Below are 22,458 nucleotides of genomic sequence, written 5' to 3'. Positions count from 1 at the left end.
GATCATTGTTGATGATAGCAGACAGCATACAGGCAGGCAGCGTAGCCAGACTGTTTGCTAGATGCCTGTGTATGTTTGTACGTATGTCTGGCAGGGGTGACCGCTGAACTTCTTTCGCACCGTACGTAGTCATACCGTGCTAATCTTAAGTGAAGAGTGTGTTGGCACTATTCTGTGGCAGAGGTGACCGCTGAAATCGGACACAAGAGGGAGCCCCATTGTATTCCAAAGACTTGGAGATTATGTGCATCGAGATCCATAGACCAAGTGGCTGAGCTACGGAGTGTGCATGCGGCGCCGTTGCATCTGGGCCCATGTGGTAGAAACATGAAGAATGGGACAAGGCGGGCACCCATTTCCATCCTCTCACCAGGGCCCATGCCAACCACGCCACCACCATCTGTGAAAAAGAGCTTTATCGCTCATCGGATTCATCCCGTCCAATAAATATTCTGATTCACCACCCAGCACCAAAGATCTATTCTCATCATCATGAAATCTGGCTCCTCTTGGGCGGCTGAAATTATGTCTCGGGCAACCGCAGGAAACTGAATTTAACTACTGGATTCGCAACGCAAAAATGCATTCTACCCCCTTACGTTGATTGATGGCAGGCATCTGTTCTCAGTTGCTCTGCACCGCTCAGGTAACTTGTTTTAATTCTGCTAATGTATACGTCCCTTCTGTCCCCCTTTCCGCGCCGATTAAAATATCCTCGATACATGGGGGGGGGGGGGGGGGGCATACACATTGAAGGTAAAACATGGGAACAAAAAATAACCTCTCACTTCCTGATGCTCAAAATGCGAAACGTGAAGCAAAGGCGCTTTTCTGACGGCTGCGTCTCCACGCTGAGACGTCAAACACCAGGAGGCCCCCACTTGAGTTCCGCACTCCACACCCCACACCAACTCCTGTGGCACTGCAACGTGCGTTCCACAAATGGCTTGGGATTTTCAGTGGATTCGGTGTTTAACACGTTTCTTTTGTATTGATTTTATACTGCCTATTGTCATATAAAAAGTTAAATGACATTACAGGCTGTGAACATTTAGTCTTTGTGGAAATAACTGAGATGAATTAGCGCCTACGTCAAGCACACGAACGCATCTGAACAAAGGACTCGGGACATGGTAATCATTGTTGCATATTTTTTTGTCGTTTTTAAATAAAGTATGAAAACAAAGCACACAAAAAGCACAAACCAATAACAAATAATGCCGCATAAAGTAAAAAAATCCATCGAGAACTCCCGAGTTGACACAAAACACGAAGGACCAATGACAATGGCTATCAGCTTGTGGCTGGAGGGGTTGAAATGACTTCCCCCTCCGCCCATTCCATGGGTGATCACCGATTCACGGTTACGATTTGAATCGTGCAGAAATGTTTTGGGTATTTTTTGTAACGCTGCGGTGAACGGTAGCAGCATCCAATTGGCTGCGTGGGTCACGTGAACACGGAACACCGGTACAGTACATTAGCACGTACGGGCCTCTTGCTGATCCACTGCTGGATGAGCGGCTCCACCACGGCCATGCGGGTCGCGTTGGGGGTTACCGTAACCACACCTCGCGCTCCTCGGCACGGTACGATAATAAATGTTGCTGCGCCGTCTCCTTCTGCCCACCAGGTAGCCCCGCAGGAGCCTATGAGCTGATTTATGCAAGGAGGTCGCTCACCAAAGTCCTGTGCAGGGTCAGCGCTGCTTAGTTTTTGACATCTGACTTGATCAACAGGTACATTTTGGGTGATTTAGTCGGAGGCGTATACAACACGTGACTGCAACAGTATCAGTTCTTAGATGCGAGGATCAATGCGTGCATCGCGAGCCCTAGATTCGATATTGATGGACATTCATAGTTCCACCCCTGGGATTCATTTCAGCCGGGTCCGTCCCAGGTAGGCGACCTTGAAAAATGTTTACGCGCCCAGCACACCACATCAAGTATTCCACTTGCACTGACAGTTTTCAAGCGACCCAGGAAATATTCAAGGAAGTAACCAGCCCCCCCCCTCGCCGACCCATGGTTTAGCAGGACCCCCCGAGTTGTGGCGCCGTCAAATGAGGAATTCCGCAGGACGATGCGAAAGGCACAATCTTCCTTGCGGTGACGAGGATCAGAAGAGGTGTGAGCGCATGCCTGGAGAGCGGCAGTCGGATATCCTGTCCCTGAGAGCAAAGCAGGCCTTTCAAATATCGGGCGACGGCACATGAACACACACACACACAAACGTGGAGAATAAAATCTTTCCTTTGTGCGACTGCAGCTAAGAACATAGAACCACGGAGAACGTAACTTTGCCACTGCTGCAAATATAAACTTTCAGACGGTTTGTCTGAAATTTACCGACTACCAGACAATGTAACTCAATGGCTCAATCACTTGCAACTGAATTTGGATTACAGGATTCCCTCGCTTTACACGGTCGATTAATTCCAAAAAAAGAGGCGCACAAAGCATATTCCCAAAGCACGGACCGCACAGTCACCCAACCCGCAATGAAGCGCACGAGACAGCTGCTTGCCCACGTCTGAATAGCCGTCGCACGAGTGAATTCAAATCGCACAGAGCGAATTTTGGCTAGAAATAGGTTTGCCGTATTTCCAACGCGAAGTTGCACAAACCGAACACATGTAGAGTGAGGAAAACCTGTAGTCGCTCTTCATGGGCCATACAAAACCATCAACACACACACCTCGTAGTCAGGCCAGTGCAGTGCAGTCACCGATCGTGCTATGTTGCCAGGTTTGAAACATTCCCCTCCAGCAGATGATGAGCGGGGGCTAATTATCATCTGCGGGACGTTTCCAAGCGGCGATCCTCGTTCGGCCGTGGGCCACGTCACACGAAGAAAATCCGCGGGGCGAATTAAGTGGAGTTGAGGGGCCCGAGTGTGGGCCACGCGCGGGTGGTGGGGGGGGTCCCACTCCTTCCTCTAGAGCAGTGGTTCTTAACCTTTTTGGAGGTACCGAACCCCACCAGTTTCATGTGCGCATTCACCGAACCCTTATTAATTGGAGAAATAAAATATGATTTTTTCAAATTCAAAACATAGGTGTATGTTTTACTGGTGCACAATCATACGAGTCGGGTGTGTGTCTTAACCTCCGCCGAAGCCCTGAGACTGACTCACCGAACCCCTGGGGTTCGATCGAACCCAGGTTAAGAACCACTGCTCTAGAGCTTCTCGAAGGGGAACAGGTGAGAGTTCTGGCCCTGGCGATCACGCTGCCCCACCCCCTGGTTTCGTTTGACAGACGACCGCGCCCGCTCTTGCAAGTCTGGCCAGGCCACTGCCAGGTCGTTGGCGGGGGTGACCCCCGGGGTTTCGGCCGCCTGGCTCGTGCCTTCCTCGCCCTGCGTTGTCTGTGTGGAGCCGGGCTCCTGGAGGACGGAAAAAAGACGACGACGACGTCGCGTGAACGTCGCGCGAACGTCGCGCGAACGTCACGTGGCCACCCCGTTTCAGAATGAAAGGAGCTCACCGCTTGATTAGACAAAGGGCTTAGAGTGAGAGGAAACAAATGCGATGGAGAGTACAAACGAAATAGGTTAAAGCAATGCAAAGGAGACATAACGAGACAATACGAATGGGAGAGTACAGAGGCAGAATGAGACGATGCAGACAAGGACGCTACACCGAGCCAGACTCCGTACGATGTAGCAAACATGGTGAGTGGTGAGCGTGATGAGCATGGTGAGGGAGGTGAGCATAATCAGTGTGGTGAGCATGGTGAGTGAGGTGACTGCAGCGAGGTGGCTGTGGTGAGTATGATGATTGCGGTAAGATGACTGCGTTGAGCGAGGTGACTGCGGTGAGCGAGGTGACTGCTGTGAGCGTGGTGAGTGCGGCGAGCGTGGTGAGTGCGGCGAGTGTGGTGAGGCGAGTGCGGCGTGAGCCGACGTACGTGAGCCGAGTAACGCAGCTTTAACCGCTCCCTGATGAGCAGTCCCCTGGTCAGCAGCTTCCAGTTTCCAAAAGCGCGATTCTCTCTCTTCTGTGCGACACAAAGCGTGGACAACGACGACGACGACAACCGATTGAATCGCCATTTCCAGACTTCTCACGTTCACCGCGTGAGCACGACGCCATCGCCCCAACACTCCGATCGCCCCACCGCCTCCCAATCTCATCTCGGATCAATCTCGCATCGATTTTACCTTTCCCCCCGTCCATTCATTCATCTGTCCCGAATGGGGAGGCAACGATATTGCCCGTATGTGGAACTACAACTGCTCGTCTGCAAGAGTCTACACTCATTTGCTCGGCTCCAACTCGCCGAACAGTGAGTAGCACCGGCCTCAACGGACCCCAACAGACGCCGTCTACGATCCGTAGCCCACGGTGATCGGCCGCTACCGCTGCTGCTTCTGCCGCTGCTTGACCCGCGCAGCGCAAACTTTACGCAGCGATACGGCCGACGCAGCGTCACCGGGCTCTCCAGCCCGAAGGCCCGGACCCGGTTACCGGCAGCGGCAGATATCGGGTTCCCATCCTTGAGTCTGAGCCAGTTTGTGCAGCAGAGCTACAACGGTGAGGTCCCAAAAGCTTCTTATCTGTGATCCGTGCGCACTCCTGACGGACTGGACAATGGGAGAGAACTCCCACGTTGCGAGGAAACGGAGGAGCGAGGGAACTGCAGAGTCTCTGACGAGGGAGGCTCCTCAACAGGCCGGGGTGAACGTCCTCGGTGCTGGGCAACGTCTGGGTCTCACCTCTCTCTCCTTCTTTTCCACCTCCTCCTGCGCTCTCTCCCAAGCGGCCAGCAGGGTGTCCTTCACCTCCTCGCACACCACAAAGCCGTCGGTACTGCCAAAGACAAAGATCCCCCGTATAGCCTTAACAGACTGTTGGGGAAAGTTTAGTTAGCGAGCACCTATGAAGACCGGCACGGCACACGAGGGGGTGGGTGGCCAGCACCAGGCCCGGCCGGCTTTGTCTCCCGAGTGGCGATGTTTACACACCGCACCAGGTACTCGTTTGAGTCGTGCACATGAACACGCCTACACAGACAATGGCGTAAACACACACTGGCGTACACACGCGTGCACATAAACACTCACACACACACAACAACAACAACCGCCATTCGCCACTAAGTGGCGGTGACGTCACCACGACGCTTGTGCCAGGCCATGTGCACCTTGAGGCCACGTGAAGTGTCGAACGCCCGCTGGCAGGAGATCACGGGGCAGACCCAGCAGGTGCCATGTGTCGACTGACTGAGATGACCGAGATGACTGGCTGATGCACCACCTGTGCCCCCTACTGTACCAACTGTACCGTACACACGCATACATACACACATGTACACACACACACGCGCGCGTCCCTTACACGGGGTGCGAGTATCCTGCGTGGAAGTCGAATCCCGTGACCGCCGGCGCGCAGTCCACGCCGATGGAGCGCGCCACGCGGTTCAGGCCCGGCGCGTGGAGGTGCACGCAGCCCACGGGCAGCATACTCGGCCGGAACAGGTACACGTTGCCATAGTCATTCCGGGGAACCTGGCGTGGCACAAGGCAGTTCACGTGGCACGGCGCAGGCAGCATCTATAATCAGAATCTGTATCTATACCGGAGGAATCCGATGAGCTATAAAGCTCTTTTTCACAGATCCAGTGGTTTGTGCAGATGTCCAGTTGGCCACGTAGCGCCCGGCGGTCGCGAGGTCTCCCAGCTCCCAGTGACGCGGTCCGGCTTGAGGGCCGTTTAGCGCCGCTGGAGAGGCTTCGCTGTTCGAGTCCAGTGGCCGCCCTGGTTAATACTGCGCGTGTATTTAGCGTTCAATAATCGACACCTGCTTCCGGCGGACGTAAATGATCCCGTGACATGTCGCGGCCCATAGTTGCCAAATTTTATAACTACTAACAAAGTGCTTAATCGGTAAAATAACCGCGTGGCAAGGGACTGGTGCCCACTTGCAGGCCAGTGCCGTGTAGACATCGTGCCGCGTAGGGGCAGCTGCCAAGCGGGGCTACGACTGCAGCGGGGCACTGGAACACTTGAGATGATGTGATGTGAAGCGCTCCGGGTTGTCGAGGTATTTGAGCGCTGTTTCCACGAGGACCCTAATCCCTACCCACGTTTTTTCCCACGCCAGCAGTGATGTCCAGCACGGAGAGGCGTCACCTGGGATGCGGATGGAGTTGCGGTGGTAACTTGGAGAGGCGGTGGGATGCAGGGGGAAGCGCGCTGCGCTACGAACCCAGAGACACGAGTCCGATTCCCACTAACGGCCACTAATACCAGCGATGATTGTCTGAACTGGTGCTGGACATCGCCTAGTTCGTCTCAGCCTCAACGAGTACCTGGCGCTATTTGTAAACGTCGCCATTGGGAAGGCAAACACGGTCGGACGCGATGCTGGCCACCGACCCCCTTATGCATCGTGCCGGACTTCATAAGAGCTTGCTAACAGCACTTGCCCCAAAAGTCTGTGTAGCCTACACGGGGGATCTTTGTCTTTGGTGGAGGCGGTGGCGTCGTAGCCGTTACCTTGCCGTCCACCGCCACAGGCGGCTGGTATTCCTCGGTTTGCCACGGGCCGAACAGCGCCAGGTCAGGCTTGTCGCGGCTCTCCGGGTCCGCCATGCGCAGCTTGCGCGAGCGGTTGGACTGACCCTTCACCATCTGACAGTGGGGGGGATGGGGAAGGGGGGGGGCAAAGGTCACGCGGCACCATTGTGGCATAACCATGGTATAAACGCTCATTAATTGGTTGACAACATCTTAGTGTAGAAGAAGACCACCTGGCTACTGTCTTCCTGCTCGTCTGTGGATCCTCGACGACATGAGATACAAAACTAAACATTATTATTATTATTACTGCAGCTGACAGAAGGCTCCCTGTGATTCACCACCATCCCCGCTCGCCCCAGCGCTTATGAGAATTCAGGTGTCCCGGAAAAAAAACAACCCAACTTGTACTTTTTAACGCTATCTAACGAGCGATCGCGCCCCCGCGTGCTGCAAAAACGGCACCTTATAGGGGACCTCTCCCAGCCGCACCACACGCGCCTGCTTGAGCCACGTGTCGCACGAATGCAGGGTGTGGACGCACTCCCTGCGGGCAGACGAACATCAGTGGAGGAACATCATGGGGGCAGTTGAACCGACGTCGCCAGGTTCGTAGCGAACTGCACTGACCGCTGCGCCACCACTCCACCCCACCTCACGGCTCGTGCGTTCTCATACTCGTACAGTTGCACGTCAGGCTTTTACAGCTGGCAGCAGACAGGCCAGGAAGGCCGCCGAGAGATGAAGAGATACAGGAGAGTGCCGAGTGTCGACCCCGCCCCCTCGTGCTGGGTTTTCTCCAGGTTCTCCGGTCCCCTCGCACGCGAATCCAGACTCTCGTTACTAATGGAATTCGTGGCCAAACATCTGAATGTAGCAGGGCCCTCCTGACGACAAGAATCAATGCTAAGCCTTGCGACAAGGCCCCGCTCCCATTCTGGCGCCGGTGCCTCAGTACCTGGCGTAGACCGGTTCTCCGCGGCAGGTGCCCAGCACCGCGGCACCGGGCGGGTAGATGGCCTCGTACTTGAGCAGGTGGCGTGGCAGCGCGTACAGCGGATGGCTCTTAAACTCCGACACGGAGCTTGGCATAGGGCGGATCAGCAGCCCCGCCTCTAACTGATAAAACACCACCGTCACCACCGTCACCACCACCAATTTCACCAGCATCGCAATCGTCGCCACCAGCTGATCGCGCAACCACCGCCATTGCCACCATCACGGCCATCAATATCACCAGCACCACCAACAAGGCCACCAGTTTATAGACAACCACCACCACTACCAATAACAGCCACTATTCACCACCACAGCACTTTTGCCAGGCTAGGTGCACTATGCGGCTGCCACGTGAAGTGTCAATAAATCTCTGGCAGGAGGTCACAGGATAGGCTCAGGTTCATGAGCTGAGACGACTGCAGATTCACCACCTGTGCTGGCTACTGTATGCATGTACGCTGAACTTCTTTCGCACCGTACGTAGCCAACCGTGTTAATCGGAGGACAACAAACTAAACACAACAAGCAGTTCTAAACAATAGCTCCCAGTGGCTTCCTAATAAGCGGCTCTTCCCAATCGCTCCCCAAGGCCGCCGCCGCCATCGCCCGCGGCGCCACCTCTCACCTGCTCGTCCTCCTGCTGCTCGCGGCGCGTGTGGGGGCTCTCGAACGGGAAGAGCGCCGCCTGCCACCACTCGGTGTCCACGCGCAGCCGCCGCGTGTACGTGAGCCACGCGGGGTCGTACCTGCACGGCACGCGCGGATTCCCGGTGACGGCCCCGGAGAACGCAACGTCGGGATCGCTCGCCAGACGGAGGGATTGGGTCTCTACAAGTCTATGAGAATGTATGGGTCGCTACAAGTCTATGGGAATTTAGGAGAATCTATCTATGGGTCTCTATGCGAGGCTATTGGACTCTGTGACCTGGGAGGGACTCGGCTGTAATGAATCCCTGAGTGGAACTCACGATGGACGCGTCAATCCTCGCGTGTAACGACCGACGCTGTTCCAAATAAGCGAGAACGCACCCGCTGCAGTACGGTGGGCAGCATAAGGCAGCACAGCAACATTTATTATTGTACCGTACTCCTGCGGTCTCCCATGTCTGCGCTCATCTTAACAAACCCGCGCCGAGCGTGAAAACTGTGGTCATGGTAACCGCCACCGCGACCTGCAAGGTAGCAGGGGAGGCGCTCACGGAGGAGGCCCGCGCGCGATGACAGTGAACACATTTTTTCCGGGACATCGACCGAGGATACAGGCCTGGCCCCGTCCTTCACTTGCCTGCGAGTGATGTCCTTCATGCACCCATCGTCATCGAAGGCCACAACGTACGCCAGGGGCCGCGCGGCCCGTCGCACGCACGCCTCCGGCCGGTCGGCCTGCGCGCCGGCGACCTCCACGCACACCCAGCGCCCGCCGGCGACAGCGGCACCCACCGGCGCCCGACCGTGCGGGCCCTCGTCCAGCAAGAGAACCTCCACCCACGCGTCGCAAGGGGCCAACGCCGTCGACGTTGCCCCAGGCTTCCACGCAGCTTTAGGCTGTGAAAAGGCACAGGCGGGAAAGGTACAATTTTTGAGAATAAAAAAAAACAAGTCGTAAATGAGCCACATCGCAAGGTGTTCATCTCCTGCAACGTGCACTATTTTCCGTGCACAGACCAAGACGCACAAAGCCCCAACCTCTCACCAATCTCTCCCCAAGGCCTCAACACCCCCTCGCCGATCCCTTACATGGTTCGGTGACTTTCTCTGCATCTTGGCGCGCTTATGTTTCGCCCGTCCGGTCGTCGTGGTGGCGACAAAATCATCGCTGTCGCTGTCGCCCCCAAGCTCCGGCTCCTTCTCTCCCTTAGGCCTCTTCCCGGCCGCTCCTCGCTGTTGCGAGGATGGCCTCTTGCTCGACTTCCCCGACCTCCTCCTCCTCCCTCCACCCTCGTCTGAATCTGAGACCTCGTCGGATGAGTCACCGGAGTTCGGGGAGAATTCCGAGTCCTCGTCACTGCCGCTGCCGTCGCTGCCGCTCGCCGCGACCCGGTAGCGCCCTGGTGAAACAAACGCACACGGCAGCAGGACTGCAATGTCGTCGTCGTCGTCGTTGGCCACGATCTATCCACTGCTGGATGAAGGCCTCCCAACACAATGGCAGTCGTAAAGGTTGTTTGACGACCACACTTCATCACGCTAGTCGGTATGGGTTTGTCAAGGGACTGCAATTTACAACTACGACCAAAACCACGAGCGTCAGTTAGTTGACTAACGTTGGTTTGGAAGTGGACGATACATGCATTGAATTGCACGTGTAAGACTCAATGTGATAAAAGTTGTATCCATGGCACGCCACAGGAAGCAGAGTAAAGCTAAGGTTGTGATGCATGGAAACGTAAAAACGTCAGGGAAGAGAAAAGAGAAAGAATGGGAAATAAAAAGGAAGAGGATGGAAAGAGGAAAAAGGGGAGCAAGCATAACGGAGCTGCACGGGAGCTGCACGGAGCAGCGTCTGTTTTCAAGAGGGGGAGGTGAAAGGGGAGGGGATTCAGAGTGTGGGGTGGCAACGCAGAAGCTACGTGATTTACGGGAGGCTTGTGCCGATTTAAATATGAGATGCGAACTTTACAGCCACTCGGGGCACTACCATCCACCGCCCGACCCTGTGGCCGGGAGATGGCATTGCCGAGTGTTACCGCCTTTCATGTCGTGGTGGGTTTTCTCCGTGTTCCTCCCATACGAAGCCGAACGCTTATTAGCTGCGGCATACCCACACGTGTAATGTCCGGGGGCGTGCAGCGCGAGCGTCTGGTGTTGGTCTACGTCCGCTCCGTCGCAGCCACCGAACATCCCGGCCTTTCAGAGAGACCGTCCCGGCATCGCAAACTATTTGTGGAATTCGAAATTCAGCGGAGTCGGACTGCACTTCTGGTACGGTACCTGCTTGCGGCTTCGAGCTTTGTTGGGCGGATACTCTCGGAGACCGTCTCTTTCCCTCGTTCTCTCCAGCACCTTGACGCTTTCTAATCTTCCCATCCTCCTCCTCTTCCTCCACCTTCTCGCCCTTCCCTTCCTCCTTAATCCTCTCAGCCTTGGAGACGTCTCCACTCTGGGAGGTGGCGGAGGAGGACTTCTTCCGAGCCTCTCCACGCTTCCCTCGCTCCACCCTCGCACTTCCATCACCACCGCCTACGAAGTCGCCGGGCCCCTGGCGAGCGGATTCTTGCTGTTTCGAGGTTCCCTTGCGCGTCTTGGTTTGGGCCGACCTGCCAACCTGGGGTGAAGCGTGGATGTTGTTTGTTATGAGGTCGTGAAGTCACGAGACGAATGGACCTTGCCCCATCTGGAGCAACGTTTGACAGCGAGCAGCGCACCACCCCCACGTGTCGGAGAGTGGCTACGAGAAATTGACGTCACAAAACTATCTCCGAAGTAGCAGGCCCCTTTATCCACACGAGCGGAAAGAATCTCATATGCCTTGCGAAGAGTGTTGGTCACGTAATCAATTGAAATAAGTCGAATGGAGAAAGTTAATTTCATATTCAAGTAGGTTTTTTTTTTTGTGCAGTCATTTCAATAACTCACGACACTAACCAGTGTGTCTGTGTGTGTGCACTCCGAGCCTGGCGACCCGGGTTTGATTCCTGCTCATGGCCGACACCAGTGGGAATTATCTAAACGGGTCCTGGGCCTACCCTAGGTCGACTCAGCCTCAAATGAGTACCTGGTGCATAATGTAAACATCGCAACTAGGCAGACAAAGGCGGCTGGAAGTGGTGCTGACCATCCACCCCCTCGTGTGCCATTCCGGCCTTCATAGGTGCTCACGAACAGCACTTGCCCCAACAGTCTGTTAAAGCTATACGGGGATCTTTGTGGTAATCAAAGTGCACCTAACCTGGCACAGGAGCTGTGGGAACGTCACCGTCACTTAGTGGCGAATGGCAGGTATTGGTTGGTATTAGTATTGGTGGTAATGATTGGGTGGGAAGCGGTGGCACAGCAGTTAGCGCACTGCGCTACGAACCCGGCGACCCGAGTTCAATTCCCACTCGCGGCGAATACGAGTGTCAACGCTTATTATTGTTGCTGGCCGCTTGATATTTCGGGCCTTTGAGCCTGCTGTGCTCAGAAACTTTATTTTCCCCCCTAAAAAAATTAGTCCAAAACTATTGCGTCATTCTGTACCGGAATTTTTTGTTGCCGATTTAAACCATTGACTTAATCGGCGCCCAACGTGCCACGGGGCGTCGGAGCGAGCCGCGCCACCGACGGAGACGCCGCCGCAGTGAATACCTTGGGTTCGGCGGCGGCGGCCTTGAGCGGCAGCGGCTGCAGGGACAGCACCAGGCGCGAGGTGATGCCCAGCGCTCGCACCACGACCAGGAACAACTGCACACATGCGCGAACAGAAAAACCACGGGACCACGTGCGGGAGGGGGGGGGCAGACAGCACAGAGGACAGCAGAGCGGAAAGGACAGGACAACCCAGAGGATAGCATAGGAAAGTGCGGACAGCACAGGAGAGGCCGGACAGCACAGAGGATAACAGAGGACAACACAAAGGAGTGCACAGGACAGCACAGTAGACCAACACAGTGACACAAGCTAGTTTAGTGCGTGAATTGCCAGACTTGTGATGATTCAAATCATTAGCAGACCGTTCACAAGTTATGCCAATGATGCAAACGAGTCGTGCTCGCATGCGGAGTCTGCTGTGCTGTGCGTGGCATGTGCTGCGAATGTGTGTGCCTTCTCGTGCGTGTGCCTGAGCGCGCGCCCGAGTGTGCTCTACGGTATATGCGCCATGCACTGTTGCGTGTGGCGTAAGCACGCGTGTGCCGCGGTGCACGCTGCTACCCACGTGCGACAGCTCCTCAGCCGAGCGTGCCGTTCGCGAACTGAACCTCGCGGTGAGGACCTCCGTCATCAGGGCCCCCTGCGCCGTCCCTCCCTGCACCTCCTCCTCCTCCTCGTCCACCCGGAACGTGAAGTTGAACCTGCGCTCAATCACACAGGGGAGGAAGAAGCACGCGCACGCATGGATTCTGCAATGCTTTCCTAAAGACTCACATCAGAGATCCAGACTTACATATAAAGCCAGAGATTCATATAGACACATAGACTGACAGAGATCCATAGATTCTCAGATATCACATTGATATAGGAGAAAAGACCTGCAGATGTAACACTGTAGTATTCGAATTCTTGCTCTCATTCATAATTCTAGCTGTCATTATTTTTTATCAATACAGATCCCGTTTTTTTAAATACATCTTTTTTCCACAACGCTAACAGCAACACAACTTTAATATTGGATCACCGCCATGAGCGTTATCACGACCTCCTCCCATGACAAAGAGAAGGACGGAGCCAACGCATTCACGCTTTGGTCTTGCAGCGAGTGGCGCGGGGGGTGGGATGCAGCTCCATGGAGGTGGCGCCACAGCCTCTCACCACGTGAGGAGTCGAGCGAGGAAGGCGAGGTCGTGATTGGTGGATGGCGAAGACGCCAACTGCGTGGGCAGCAGCGACAGCGCCAGCGCTCGCAGGGCAAGGGAACTGCAGACGGCGCTGCGGTGCATCCCGTTCGCCAGCAGGCACAGCAGGTGCACCTGACGGGACACGCAACACACGACACGTGTGTCCACGGCTCAAATGGGGCCATTCCCTCACTTGTGACGTCCCGACGTTTACGCTCAAGGTGTCACCTGCAGCTCCTTCGCCGACTGAAGGAACGCGTAACTGAGGAACCGATTCGGTTCCTGAGGAAGCTCCCGACGGTCGGGAGTGAATTCGCTGGACATCGTTTCGAACGACAAGCGGTACGGCCCAAAAACACTTCGGCGGGCGACACAACTCGATCACGTGAACCTACGCCGGAGTTGGAGGAGTCTCACACACACACACACACGTGTGGAGGTCGGGGTGCAGCGACGCACCTTGTGCAAGTCGAGCTGCACTTCTTTCTTGTGGCGATTCGCCATGCGGCGCACCCAGCCCTCAAACAGCTTCTTGCGCTTGTCCCTGGTCGGGAGCAGACACGGACACACGGTGGCGCAGAGTGTAAAACATCAGAACTGGGGAGATTAAGACGAACGGCGTGGTGATGATCACAGTGTCACCCCCTTGGTGCGCCGTGCCGGCCTTCAAAGGGCCCTCGCTAAGAGCACTTGCCCCGACGGTCTGTTAAGGCTATACGGAGGATCTTTGTCTTTGCGCTGCAGCAAGGGGAGCGGCGACGCAGTGGTTGGTGCACTGCGCTGGGTTACCCGGAGGCCAGAGTTCGATTCCCGCAGAGGGCCAACATCGGTGATGAATATCTGAAGCAGTCCTGGGCCTCCTCTATATCGAGTTCAGCCTTAAATCAGAACCCAACGTGGTGTGTAGTGTGCATACAGCACTGGAGAAACAAAGGCAACCGGGCATGGTGCTGGCCACCCACCCACTCATGCGGTCGTGTTGGCCTTCATAGGTGCTCACTGACAGCACTTGCCCCAAAAGCCCGTGTAGGCTACAAGGGGAACCTTTGACTGTGTGTTGTCGGCGCTCTCTTACTTGCGCGCACGCAGTTTTGCCATCTCCGGTGTCTCTATCTCGATCTGCACGGCCTGCCCGATGCTCACGATGCCGGCTGCTGAGCTTGTGGCGCCCACCTCCTCTTCTGCCGGAAGCTCTGGAGGGAGACGGCGCAGCCACAAAGGTGGCGCTCAGCAGCGGGCGGCGAGCGCCTGTGTGTGTGCGTTTGATGTTTAGACGCTCGCTGGTGTGATGCTTACGGTGATTTCCAATACGACGATTGTTATTAGGATGATTGCTGAAACGATTACCGTCATGACTCTTGCTGATATGATCAATGCTGCTACAATCAATGCATGCCATTACGATGATTGCCATTACGATTATTGCTGTTACAATGCATGTCATTACGATGATTGCCATTACGATGATTGCTGTTACAATGCATGTCATTACGGTGATTGCCATTACGATTATTGCTGTTACAATGCATGCCATTACGATGATTGCCATTACGATGATTGCTGTTACAATGCATGCCATTACGATGATTGCCATTACGATGATTGCTGTTACAATGCATGTCATTACGATGATTGCCATTACGATTATTGCTTTGAGGATGCTTGCCGTTAAAATGCATGCTGTTACGATGACTGCTGTCACGAATACGAACTCTGCTGTGCTTTAACCTCTTGCACTTGCAGTACCACAGAGCCACTCATACGCCTATATCGAATTGGGCAAGTAGCACACACACACACACATTGCTTCCACTAGGCACATACATATCACTTAGACAAAGATCATTTAGCACACACACACACACTCACCACTGATGCTATGCACAGACAAAAGGCAGTTAACCTACCGTCCACCTCCTGCCACTCTCCTTCACTCTCCGAGTCGGACGAGGAGTCCTCTTCGTCGGACTTTCCTTCCAGGTCATTCTCCTCGCTGTCGCTCTCACTCGCGGCTCTTTTCCTTCGCAACAAACGCACGGGGTAGCCGCATGCAGATTGGGGAAACGCGGATCCACGAGATGAGTGATAAACAAGGGATGGAGATGTGGAGCGCCGGACAAGAGACGGAGATGAACGATCGCGTGGTCAGACGTTGCGACGTCGCGATGCCACGCGACCCGGTGACGGACATGTCACGTGGCTCGCCAGCGCATGCAAATTTTATTCCGATGTGGTTCGCCAGAAAGTAACAGCCCGGGAACCGTAGAGGAGAGGTTGTCACCTTAACACATAAAGCCGCGTGTCTGTTACATGACTTGTAGTGCGTGTTTCTTTTCCACCCTATTCCCCACATCCGATCTCCCCTTAGAATGCTGGTTACTCCTCTCCATCCTTGGAGAGCTCTTTGGTCTTGGCCATGGTGGAGAGTTTGGAATCTGATTGATTGATTGCTTCTGTAAACGGGTGTCTTTTATACAGGTAACAAGCTGAGATTAAGAGCACTCCCTTTAAGAGTGTGCTCCTAATCTCAGCTCGTTACCTGTATAAAAGACACCTGGGAGCCAGAAATCTTTCTAATTGAGAGGGGGTCAAATACTTATTTCCCTCATTAAAATGCAAGTTAATTTATAACATTTTTGACATGCGTTTTTCTGGATTTTGTTGTTGTTATTCTGTCTCTCACTGTTCAAATAAACCTACCATTAAAATTATAGACTGATCATTTCTTTGTCAGTGGGCAAATGTACAAAATCAGCAGGGGATCAAATACTTTTTTCCCTCACTGTAAAAGCTCCCACTCCCCCACTCGACGGAAGAACCGCTCAGGGTGGGCACTGACCATTCCTCCCTCCACCTTGACACGGTCAAGCGCCGAAAGTCCCCCCCCCCCCCCCGACCAGCAGTTTCCGTCCCTTTTCCCCAAAAGCCATCAACGCGTTGTACTGGGCTTACGCGGTCCCCACAATAAAAACATATATTTAAAAACCAGTCCGAGATCCGTGCTACCATCGGGGGACCTTCGTCTTGATCACGGAACTCGTGCGCGTGACTGCATCGTTACCAACGCCTCACCTGCCCGAGCCCTCTGCCGTCACGCGTTCGCCGGCCCTTGCCCCTTCGCGCTGCCCCCCGTCCTGAGAGGCCGCCCTCTCCTTCCACGCGCCGCCCGCTTCGCCCTCGCTCCCCGCGCCGCCCTGCGCTGCTCCCCGCTGGCTCGTGGTCGCCACCGAGTCTCGGGCCTCTCCATCTTGGGCGGGCTCAACGCGGCCCCCTCGCGCTCCGCCGCGTCGGCCCCTCGCCGTGCGCGAAATCCTCTTGCTCGCCCGCTTCTGCGCGGCACCGTCAGCATCGTGGCAGCCGCGGGCCCTGCTGCCTGCACGTCCGTTGTAAACGTATTCAGTTGCGCTAGACATAACACAAGAATACGGGGTAGTAAACCGTGTGGGTTGACAGGTTTGCGTTATGCAGAACCTTCTAACGAGGTAAACTCACGCGCTTCTTCACAAGCAGTACAGCACGAACTAAATGAAGTCGTGGAGTGTATCGCGTGTGTACTCTTCGTTCTTTCGGTAAAGTCACGTAGGTAAAAAATGAAATTAAAATTAATACAATTTCTGTTATTATTATTTTTTAATTCGTTTTAATTTCATTTTTTACCTACGTGACTTTACCGAAAGAACTAAGAGTATGAATCCTTGCAGTCACGAAAGCTTCAAATCTAGAATGTATCGTGTGTGTAGAGTGTCAACCACGAGCACTCCCCCCCCCCCGTCATCACCCCGCTGTGTGGTGCCGAGAGCGCGTTACATCACAGAGACTCACTGCCGGGCAGAGATGCCTCCTACAAATAAATGAACGACGACGTCGTCTTTCATTCTCCAGACGTCTTTCATTCACCAGACGTCTTTCATTCACCCAAAGTAGTTCATTCCCCAGGCGTCTTTCATTCCCCAGGCGTCTTTCATTCCCCAGGCGTCTTTCATTCACCCGACATCCGTCGTTCATTCCCCAGACGTCTTTCATACACCAGACGTCTTTCATTCACCCAACGTCGTTCATTCCCCAGGCATCTTTCAATCTCCAGACGTCTTTCATTCCCCAGACGTCGTTCATTCACCAGACGTCTTTCATTCACCCAAAGCCGTTCATTCTCCAGACGTCGTTCATTCACCCAACGTCTTTCATTCCCCAGACGTCGTTCATTCTCCAGACGTCGTTCATTCACCCAACGTCTTTCATTCCCCAGTCGTCTTTCATTCACCCAACGTCGTTCATTCTCCAGACGTCGTTCATTCACCCAACGTCTTTCATTCTCCAGACGTCGTTCATTCACCCAACGTCTTTCATTCCCCAGACGTCGTTCATTCCCCAGGCATCTTTCATTCTCCAGACGTCTTTCATTCCCCAGACGTCTTTCATTCACCAGACGTCTTTCATTCACCAGACGTCTTTCATTCACCCAACGTCGTTCATTCACCAGGCGTCGTTCATTCTCCAGACGCGACCAACAGAGACGACTGCGATGTTGTTATCGCCATGGCGGTGGCGATGTGAGTAATGATGATGTTGTGTTGATGAAACACAGCGATGTGGCGGTGGCGATGTGAGTAATGATGATGTTGTGTTGATGAAACACAGCGATGTGGCGGTGGTGATGTGAGCAATGATGATGTTGTGTTGATGAAACACAGCGCTCTGGTGGTGGCGATGTGAGTAATGATGATGTTGTGTTGATGAAACACAGCGCTCTGGTGGTGGCGATGTGAGTAATGATGATGTTGTGTTGATGAAACACAACGATGTGGTGGTGGTGATGTGAGTAATGATGATGTTGTGTTGATGAAACACAGCGATGTGGTGGTGGCGATGTGAGTAATGATGATGTTGTGTTGATGAAACACAGCGATGTGGTGGTGGTGATGTGAGTAATGATGATGTTGTGTTGATGAAACACAGCGATGTGGTGGTGGCGATGTGAGTAATGATGATGTTGTGTTGATGAAACACAGCGATGTGGTGGTGGCGATGTGAGTAATGATGATGTTGTGTTGATGAAACACAGCGATGTGGTGGTGGCGATGTGAGTAATGATGATGTTGTGTTGATGAAACACAGCGATGTGGTGGTGGCGATGTGAGTAATGATGATGTTGTGTTGATGAAACACAGCGATGTGGTGGTGGCGATGTGAGTAATGATGATGTTGTGTTGATGAAACACAGCGATGTGGTGGTGGCGATGTGAGTAATGATGATGTTGTGTTGATGAAACAGCGATGTGGTGGTGGTGCTGCGTTCACAGAGAGGTGCACAAATATGAAGACGTTTGAAACATAGGCGACGTTTCGGCCAATGGGCCTTCTTCACAACTGACAGAGAGGTCCGAGAGTCAGTGGTGTAGAGTGCAGTCTCCTCACGCGTATCCACTCCATCTCCCTGTGCCGTGAAGAAGGGCCATTGCCCGAAACGTCGCCAACTGTAAATGTGTCCCCCGCCCTTCTATTAATGCCACTCGCGGTGTTGTTGACGAATGTGTTCAGCATTGGAACCTCATTTGCCAGTAAAAAATATGATAATTGTTTTTTTACCCTTCTATCTGGCAACAAAACTTACACCTTTTTTTACAAGGAGTCATGTTTGCATAGACCACAATACCTGCAGTCATAATGCAAACAAAATGTGAGACTAGGCTCTAAGGAAAGCTGTCTCGGGTGTGGACCATTCAACTTCAAGGACAGGGCATACATTATCAGAGTTATGTTTTTTTGTTTTCATTACGGCTGCAGGTATTGTGGTCTATGCAAACATGACTCCTTGTAAAAAAGGTGTCAGTTTTGTTGCCAGATAGAAGGGTAAAAAAACAATTATCGAATGTGGTCAGCTTCGTGCGATGGCTGCTGCTGCTGCTGCTGATAGTCCGGATGTTAGCGATGGGATTGTGGTGGTAATGCGAGTCGTGATGTTAGCAATGATGGCGGTGTTAGTGACGATGTTATTAGTAAACATGATGTTGTTAGTAACGATGATGTTGTTAGTAACGATGATGATGTTAGTGACGATGATGATGTAACTGCCTCCTCACCACGCGTGCCACTGTCCGCCTTTCTCTTCGCCATGGTCACGTGGTCGCGGGGACATCGAGGAGGGGGCGTGGTCATACGGAAGTGGGCGGGCCACGAAAAAGGAGGCGGAGTCACCGGGTCGTGGGTCAAAGGGCGTCACGCCGCGGTCACGTGGCTCGGCGGGAAGATGGCGGACGACGTGGAGGCGGTGAGCGGAGAGTGGCACACAGAGCGGCGGGAAGCGGAGAGAGGCAGAGAGAGAGAGAGAGGCAGGGAGAGTGAAGGAGCGTGCGGTGGGGAGAGAGCACAGGGCCGGAGAGCAGCGATAGGGAACCTAACGCACGCCGACAGAGCCGTCCCTAGAATACAGCGGATCGGGGCGACTGCCCCGGGCCCCGCGCTTTGGGGCGCCCACAGCGCGATCTGCCCCGGGCCGCGCACCCTACGGGCGGCCCCGCACGCGGGACACACGCGACCCCGCGTGGCGGGTTTGGCTCCGTGTTGTGGGGCGGGGGGAGACTGGAGAAGCCGGCGATTGAACCCCAGCTCGGCGCTGTTGCTGTGTAACACACGAGGGGGTGACACTCGGGACTTCCATCTCCTGGCTCGCACCTCACTGCAGCCCCACGCCTGCAACCCAGCCGACAGAGCAGACCGGAGAGAGAGGCAGAGCATTGGAGAGCGGGGCCGGTGGGAGAGACAAGGACATCGTATACCAGAGGGGGGAAGAGTACAGATGTAATAACCCAGTTCGCCCGTGCAATCGAGGCAAATGTTTTAATGTGTCTGGGTTTATTTCCTCTCTTGGTTAAATAAAATATGCAACAACATACCGTGGCAAAGAAGCAGGGGAGAGAGAGAGTGCAGGTGTGGAGAGACGGTACAGCAGAGGGGAGAGAGAGAGAGCCATGAGCGCCACCGGTGGCCCATCTAGTAACATTGTGCGTGACCCCCCCCCCCCCTCTGCCCCCGCATCCCCACAGCCCCAAACGGGAAACACGGTGGAGGAGCCTCTGGATCTCATCCGCCTGAGTCTGGACGAGCGAATTTACGTGAAGATGCGTAACGAGCGGGAGCTGCGCGGCCGCCTGCACGTGCGTCGACTCGTTCGTTCCCCCACACAGGGTCCACCACGCCCGCTCTCGCGCCTGATTTTCGCCGCGTTCTCACAGGGCTGCTGTTGCTGGTCGTCGTAATGGCAATTAATTACACTTCAGGAGAACCGCACTGAAGTCTTAAGACTTTTTCAGGAGGGGCTCTTCAAATTTTCGCAGGAGCGAGCAATGATTCGTTGTTTCCAAATTCAGTTATTTTGCGAGGTTTTTCATAGTTGCACACGGGATCTCTCACGACTGCTTTGAAGCAGAAGATGCGGAGTATTTTATGGTTAATATGCAGAAGATGCAGAGTATTGTATGGTTAATATACCCCTCGGTATTGACTTGAGCGGCCTGCCAGATTCAAGCGGCGAACCTCTGCAACAAGCGATGTGGTACCACCGCTGGGCCGTGTCAACATCCCTCAACGAGGAAACCCACGGATATGAGAGCATAACACAGCACAGTTAAATATATTCCCCTGATAGGCTCAGTAAATGCTACTGGGTATCTATGAAAACGAGCTTTATAGCTAGCTCATCGTATTCCTCCAGTAGCAATAAATTATTCTGAAATGTTTTTTTGTGGGCTAAGCTCATTGGTATACTGTCATTTCCAGCCAACCTCACAGCCTCACCACACCGGACATGCCTCCTCCGGTGGTCATCCATTCAGATCCGAACCTGTGTCAGGCCTGCTTGTCTTATACCTAACAAGATCGTTAACATTCACGGCCGTTTGGTCACGTGCTTTTCCGCGGGGAGAGCGAGAGCGTCATCCTCCATCATGATGTAGAAGTGGAGTGAGCTCTTAATGGCAAGCCGTTTGTGTGCGCTCGCGCTTCCCAGGCCTACGACCAGCACTTGAACATGATCCTGGGCGACGTGGAGGAGACGGTGACGACCGTGGAGATAGACGAAGAGACCTACGAGGAGATTTACAAGGTAGAGACGCGACAGTGCGGTGCGGTGCCCGAGCATTGGCGGCACCGGTGTGACCTCGTAATTTCATTTCTGTATTATTCTGACCCCGGGTGGGGGGGGGGGATCCTGTCCGTTCGCTCACCACGTTCTGTCGCGTTTACCCTCGCAGTCCACCAAGCGGAACATCCCGATGCTGTTCGTGCGAGGCGACGGGGTCATTCTGGTGGCACCGCCCCTGCGTGTCGGCTGACGAGGGCAGCTGAGGGCAGGACAGGAAATGGTCACGGTGGTGGCAACACCAGCGCTATGCATCGGCAACAAGTTTTCCCGGTCTCTGGCTGGAAATGCTAAAGTCGTGCCTAATGCCACGGAATTCCAGCGATCGACGTCATCGCATCGTTTTTGTTGTTTTATTTTCATTCGTTGTGGAGCGAGTGTCTGTTGAAAGCTTGTTTTTTTTTATAAAAAAAAAATGTTCATGAAAAAGCAAATAAAGAGGACTGTGCAGCTATGGGATTTACCATCGTTGTAAACGTTATTTTTAAATGGTTTCAATCCCACAAAATCCCAAGCTGACATCACCGTTTCAGTTAAGTTTATTTTGTTTATAACCAGCTGAGAACCTGAGACCAAGGATGAGTCTTGTGTCCAAGTGTGATCTGGGTCATTGTCTGACGGTGGGCACTGTTGAGACGTTCTTTTTTTTTAATGATTTCTTTTTTTACAATGACATCGTTGGGAATGTATTGAAAAATAAAAGCAACGCAACGCAATTTTAAACATTTTATAATGGAATAATTATTGTTTGCGAACTTAGTTTACACCACGCCCACACCTTCTTCAGCCGCAAGGTATGAAGCCTGCAGGTGGCGCTATGCAATTGTCCTGCCACCACAGTCCTTTGATTATCTAGTATTGGGCACAAGGCCAGCAGTGGATAGACCATGGCACGTGAGGATGTGGCCCAGTCGCTCTGACGAGGCCCTCCATGAGGCGTGGCTCCAGCAGGAGCCGACCAGGTCAGGATATGCTCCCATGGTCTGTTGTTACAACCCTTTTGTCAATCCACTGCGAGATGATTTCCCTCCACACCGTACCGGTCATGAGGGTTATTTGACCATTGAACCCGACCGAGTTCGATGCCCACTCACGACCAATAACAGTGGCGAATACTTCAACCGGTACTGGGCCTCCCCTAGGTAGACTGAGACTTGAACGAAAGCCAGGTGCGATGTCTAAACGTCACCACTGGGGAGATGTCGGCTTTCACTGGCCCTTGCTAACAGCACTTGCCTCACTAGCCTGTTCAAGACTATACGGGTGATCTTGGTCTTTGTCCGTCGGCATTCTTGCACCGACTGAGCTCACGTCCATCACCGAC

General features: G+C 53.8%; 2 protein-coding genes across 2 annotated transcripts; one reads left to right on the top strand and one right to left on the bottom strand.

Annotated features, from left to right (window-relative positions):
• Nucleotides 1–1,137: 1,137 nt before the first annotated feature.
• On the bottom strand, nt 1,138–19,119 carry XPC (XPC complex subunit, DNA damage recognition and repair factor). Its single transcript, XM_078874914.1, has 19 exons — nt 19,078–19,119; nt 16,070–16,370; nt 14,905–15,017; nt 14,073–14,190; nt 13,457–13,541; nt 12,972–13,129; nt 12,379–12,514; nt 11,811–11,906; nt 10,455–10,788; nt 9,261–9,571; nt 8,809–9,068; nt 8,149–8,269; nt 7,483–7,643; nt 6,990–7,071; nt 6,504–6,638; nt 5,344–5,513; nt 4,722–4,815; nt 3,914–4,003; nt 1,138–3,389 (listed from the first exon to the last, which is right to left on the bottom strand). Exons 1-19 carry the CDS (start codon nt 19,109–19,111, stop codon nt 3,183–3,185), a joined length of 3,006 nt encoding a protein of 1,001 aa, XP_078731040.1. The 5' UTR covers nt 19,112–19,119; the 3' UTR covers nt 1,138–3,182.
• On the top strand, nt 18,792–21,588 carry LSM3 (LSM3 homolog, U6 small nuclear RNA and mRNA degradation associated). Its single transcript, XM_078874916.1, has 4 exons — nt 18,792–19,265; nt 20,041–20,151; nt 21,003–21,098; nt 21,247–21,588. The coding sequence occupies exons 1-4, from the start codon at nt 19,110–19,112 to the stop codon at nt 21,325–21,327; spliced, it is 444 nt and encodes a 147-aa protein (XP_078731042.1). The 5' UTR covers nt 18,792–19,109; the 3' UTR covers nt 21,328–21,588.
• The last annotated feature ends 870 nt before the right edge of the window (nt 21,589–22,458 follow it).

The sequence above is a fragment of the Lampetra fluviatilis genome, chromosome 40 (assembly GCF_964198595.1).
Source record: "Lampetra fluviatilis chromosome 40, kcLamFluv1.1, whole genome shotgun sequence".
Classification (NCBI taxonomy): Eukaryota; Metazoa; Chordata; class Hyperoartia; order Petromyzontiformes; family Petromyzontidae; genus Lampetra; species Lampetra fluviatilis.
The sequence above is the reverse complement of the archived record's forward strand: the minus strand, read 5'-3'. Positions and strand labels throughout refer to the sequence as shown.

Bases quoted from the DNA above. Each gene is read 5' to 3' on its own strand.
- LSM3 (XM_078874916.1), top strand. From the start codon at position 19,110: ATGGTCACGTGGTCGCGGGGACATCGAGGAGGGGGCGTGGTCATACGG. The intron at 20,152-21,002 runs GTGCGTCGACTC...CGCGCTTCCCAG, and splicing joins AGCTGCGCGGCCGCCTGCAC to GCCTACGACCAGCACTTGAA. The intron at 21,099-21,246 runs GTAGAGACGCGA...TTACCCTCGCAG, and splicing joins CCTACGAGGAGATTTACAAG to TCCACCAAGCGGAACATCCC.
- XPC (XM_078874914.1), bottom strand. From the start codon at position 19,111: ATGGCGAAGAGAAAGGCGGACAGTGGCACGCGTG. The intron at 15,018-16,069 runs GTGAGGCGTTGG...TTTGTTGCGAAG, and splicing joins ACGGCAGAGGGCTCGGGCAG to GAAAAGAGCCGCGAGTGAGA. The intron at 6,639-6,989 runs GTGCCGTTTTTG...CCCCACTGTCAG, and splicing joins TGGGAGAGGTCCCCTATAAG to ATGGTGAAGGGTCAGTCCAA.